The 4,796-nt window shown below is 41.5% G+C and overlaps 1 protein-coding gene across 1 annotated transcript; it reads right to left on the bottom strand.

Annotated features, from left to right (window-relative positions):
* Positions 1 to 3,053: 3,053 nt before the first annotated feature.
* On the bottom strand, positions 3,054 to 4,796 carry LOC148342128 (uncharacterized). The gene has a single exon (XM_088287587.1). It carries the CDS (start codon positions 4,455 to 4,457, stop codon positions 3,372 to 3,374), a length of 1,086 nt encoding a protein of 361 aa, XP_088143713.1. The 5' UTR covers positions 4,458 to 4,796; the 3' UTR covers positions 3,054 to 3,371.

Genomic DNA, 4,796 nt, shown 5'->3' on the forward strand with positions numbered 1-4,796 from the left:
GCGGAGACATGTCAAGCGTTTTGCATCCACATCCGACTTGTGGTCGAGACGCGACATGGACCCCTGTTTGACCCCGACTGTGCATGACATTGACGACAAGTGGCGACCGCGCACCAGCGTACTCGAGACGGCGCATGTTCCTGATGAAGTACACTTGTTTATTTGGCATTGGCATTCCATTGACATTTTTTTTCATTTCATTTAGCATTTTGTTTACAGGCGACTAGCGCCTTTGCACATGGCATTACAGCATCTTGGCACAATCTATTTGCAGAGAAGATTTTGCGAGAAGTACCCTTTTTCTCCTGTTCTTTGTGACATTGTTCAAGTCATGCAAAGTAAGATATTTGGAAGGCTTCTACACATGATTTTTGTACTTTTATTTTCCATTGAAAGTAATGTGTACCACTTGGTCAATAAAGAAAACAGTTATGTATTTCCTGCATTTATTTTGATTTTGGTCCGCGGACTGAAATTTATTGTGATTCATCGTTATTGAGGTAAAATTGCTCATTTTATTGCGATATTGATTTTAGGTCATATTGCCCAGCCCTATATTCTCTCCATCACAATTGTGTCTCTCAGCATTTCGTTTAGTAGCAAATTTTTTAGCACAAACGCTGCAACTGAATGGCTTATCTCCAGTGTGTGTTTTTATGTGGCTTGTTAACGTTGACTTGACAGAGAAGCATTTTCCACAAACTGAGCAGGAAAAAGGTTTTTCTCCACTGTGAGTTCTTGTGTGTCTTGTTAAATGTGACTTATGGGAGAAGATTTTACCACAAAATGAGCAAGAAAGAGGTTCTTCAGTGTGTGTTCTTGCATGCTCTGTTAATCGGAACTTTAGAGAAAAGCTTTTGCCACAAACTGAGCAGGAAAAAGGTTTTTCTCCAGTGTGTGTTCTTGTGTGGTTTGTTAAATGCGACTTTTGAGAGAAACTCTTGCCACAAACCGAGCAGGAAAAAGGTTTTTCTCCAGTGTGTGTTCTTGTGTGGTTTGTTAAATGCGACTTTTGAGAGAAACTCTTGCCACAAACCGAGCAGGAAAAAGGTTTTTCTCCACTGTGCATTCTTGTGTGGATTGTTAAATCAAACTTTCGAGAGGAGCATTTCCCACAAACTGAACAAGAAAAAGGTTTTTCACCACTGTGTGTTTTTCTGTGCCCTTTTAAAGACAGCTTTGAAGTGAATGAGTCAGTGTGACATGCCCTTTTACTTTTAGCTTGCCCATTATCATCATCGTCGTCATGAGCGTCTGATAATGTGTCCTCATGATGTGCTTGTGATGGCCCCCAGTGGTCTTCATCACCTTCTGTTGCCACGTGACGACTTGAACTGCTGCTTGTAGGCTCCGCCCCTCTGTTGTCCTCACTCTCATCCTTGTTTTCATCGTCAGTCTTTATATGGACAACGTTCAGTGGTGACTTGTTGATCTCCTCCTCCTCCTCCTTTTTGATGTGAGTCCAATCTGGCTCCTCTTTCACAAAACGGAGATTGTTTTCAAAGACGTCTGCATGACACAAAAAGACAAACACACATTTGGTTTGGTCAAGTCAAATCTCAGGGGGCGACTTCGACTTATATTGTTTTTACCGTGCTACCTTGACTTGTGCCTGCTGCACATGGAGCAATGCGTGCGACCCCGATTTGGACCGGACCATGGGGGCATTTCACAAAATTACGTCCTACGATGTAAGCCTCCCGTTAGCCGCACAACAGTGATAAACGAGCATTTAAAAAGGAAGCACGTTGCGGCTGATGCCCGATTTCATTCCTGACATAGTCACAGACGTTTCTGGAAGCGAGCTGAAGTTCGCACACACAGGCTATTGTGTGCGTCTGATGGAACACCTGTTGTGGGACCCGAACATCTTGATGCAGACCACCGGGGGCCATCGCAACATTATGTCATTAATAGAATAGAAATCCTTCGCCAATTTGACATATAGTGTTCGTAAGCTAAAAGGAGAGACACCCAGCTCAAGTGGAGACAGAAAGGTTAAACAAAGTTTATTTGACAACTCTATCTTCCTTCTGTTCCTCGATGCTTTTCACACATTCCCTTTTATAACATCGGGGAATCAGATTACACTCAAGGGTGGTACAGTTCGTCTTCTCAAAAGCTGGTTTGGTCCGGTTTATCATTGGTGTGTCATCGTGGGTCGCAGCTGACTTTGACGTCAACATCCTTTATCAGGACCCAGTTGCTTGCTTCAGACTTCGATGCCAACTTATCAGGGCTCTTCTGGATGTTGTTTACTTCTGAAGAAGTGCCACCGCCCCGCCAATTGCAGACAACTCCCTGTATCACCCCGTCACACTGCAAACACTCAGCATAGTTCACTATATTAAACTGCAACATGTTATATGCACTACATATTAAAATAAGCTGCATCACGGCAAATGTATAATAACCTCTTAATATTATTCTAACATTCCCTCCTGTTTATTCTACATTTGCCCCAAAAAATTATCTTCAATGGAACTTCCAAGGATTTAATTCCATCAAATCATTAGCTTGATAGCAAATGTAGACCCCTTTATCATTCTTTATTTATTTATTAATTTTTTTTTTTTTTTATTTTTATTTATTTTTTTTTTTTATTTGAGCGTTTTGGATTAACGAATAGTATCTCCCAGGTAAATTCAGTCGTCGTCATCAACTTGGTCATCAGTGTCTCCTCCATCACCAGCACTTCTGTAATCAATCAAAGGATATATTTCCCGTAGTTTGGAATTTGTTGGAGCGAGAGCTGTTGAGATAAGTCGGACAATCAAAACGCGAATGCAGGGAATACAACAACATCCACACAGTACAAGGATTGAGGTGAACATTGTTATAGAAATCATTACCGAAAATACCAAATTTTTATATTTACCAAACGTTTTGTTCCACCACTCATCCCATGCAGAGGTACTCACACCTGAGTGTTCCTTCAGCTTTCGGTTCAGGGCGCGCAAGCCTGTAATGGCTCTTGTGAGGGACCCTTCCGGAGAAGTGTTGTTAGGAATGAAAGTACAACACTCGTCCCCAAACATGGCGCAAACCCCTCCTCTCTCTGCCAACAGCATGTCCACCGCGATGCGGTTTTGAAATGCCATGAGTGATGTTGCTGCCAATTGTTCTTTAATAGCTATAAATCCTTCTTCAGTGAAGTTCCCCAATCTTTGCACGTTATAGTGTATGTAGTTTATTCGATCCACATTCTTATTCGGTGTAATCCAAAGGAGAATGGACTCGAACCCCGCTGCGATTTGATTTACCAACTTATACTCATCTGGTACGCCCCTTGGTTGGCCAATTGCATCCAAATAGGTCATATCACCATCCCTCCAGGAAGCACTTCGTCTTTTCCTGGCGTAATAATAGGGTTATTCGTGGGCTTCAACTGCCCTTTGAATATCCCTTGCTGTGGATGGAAAAATAGACACTGGTAAGAGAAGTGACACCAATGCACAAGTTCCAACTGCGTCCTTTAATGAATCAAATAATTTAGTACCCCCACACCACCACCACACATCGCTGCGTGGCAGTAGTGTACCTGATTGGAGCAGAGTTGTTGTGCACCACGCTGATGATAAGCCTCCCACTCTATTTTGTGTTCCTGTAAGATTAACACAAGTAAAGTTAGCCACTGCCACATCGGTCGAAAAGATAGGCTTATCTTTCGTTGCTTTCGTAGCCGGGTAGACATCATTCCAAGCAATGCAATCCGCATTAGGCGTCAATTTTGTCATTACTTCTAAAAGGCATGTTGATGGAAGAGCTGCTGGAATTACTCGTAGCAATGGTCTCGGGCCCATACATGAAACACAGCTAGAATTTGCAGTCTTAGCAGCTGATTCCATTAATAGTAGCCAATTATTTCCTAATTGGGTAACTCCTGTAACAGCCAAAAAGTGATCATCTACAGAGAGTTTTCCTTTAAATTTTAGCACCATTTTAGATCGTTTTTTCATCGAAGTTTTGGTCTCTATATTTTTTATAGGGGTAGCCTCAATTGGATTCTTTAAAATGGTAGATACACAAATTACAATAGTATGATAAGGATCTACCCCTTGAGAATATGGGCTTAAATCTAATTCTTCACACGGATTATTGTCGCATCCCCAATTTGTCGAGTTAATAGTTAACTGAATTCCTATCGCTACGTGTGTTAATGAAAGTTTCTTCCGCAAAGTTTTTGCACATTTTTCAGTCGTCCAGTCAGACCAGTCTTGTCCCGTTTCTGCTACCAGTCCATCCCATCTTCTAGTTCTCACAGTTAAGTACCATGTGTACCGGCGTCCATAACTTTGCGCACTATACGCATGTTGTCCTACTTTGAAAACGGATGCTTCACTCAATTTAACTTCAGACCATGGTATAATAGCAGTTGTCACCTTGTTAGTCGGCAAACAAATCATTGTTGCTGAGTCAGCAATGCTGTTGCTCCTAGCGCATGATGTAAAGTCCATCTTATCAGGTAACCTAAGATTTTTAGTTGAATGTCCATTATTATTATTTATTGGTGTATATGTTGGTGTATACAAAGCTTTCACTGCAACCAAGGCTGCACAACACAAAATCTCAATTTTTTATCCACGCGAAAATCATGTCAACCGAGAGACCCCTAATAGGGTAGGGTTGAGATGACTTTTTACAATGCACAAGGTGTATGTTGCTTGGGGAAACTGTCCTCGTTTTGGGCTTATGTTTCCCTGACAATTGTGTCGAGCACAGATCATACAGGCTCTTCAAAAAATCTTTTGAGAAAAAATTAAACCCATATGTTGTATAAAATTGGTTTATCTGTC

The sequence above is a fragment of the Idiotropiscis lumnitzeri genome, chromosome 2 (genome assembly GCF_059441095.1).
Source record: "Idiotropiscis lumnitzeri isolate Australia: NSW breed Sydney's pygmy pipehorse chromosome 2, RoL_Ilum_1.0, whole genome shotgun sequence".
Lineage (NCBI taxonomy): Eukaryota > Metazoa > Chordata > Actinopteri > Syngnathiformes > Syngnathidae > Idiotropiscis > Idiotropiscis lumnitzeri.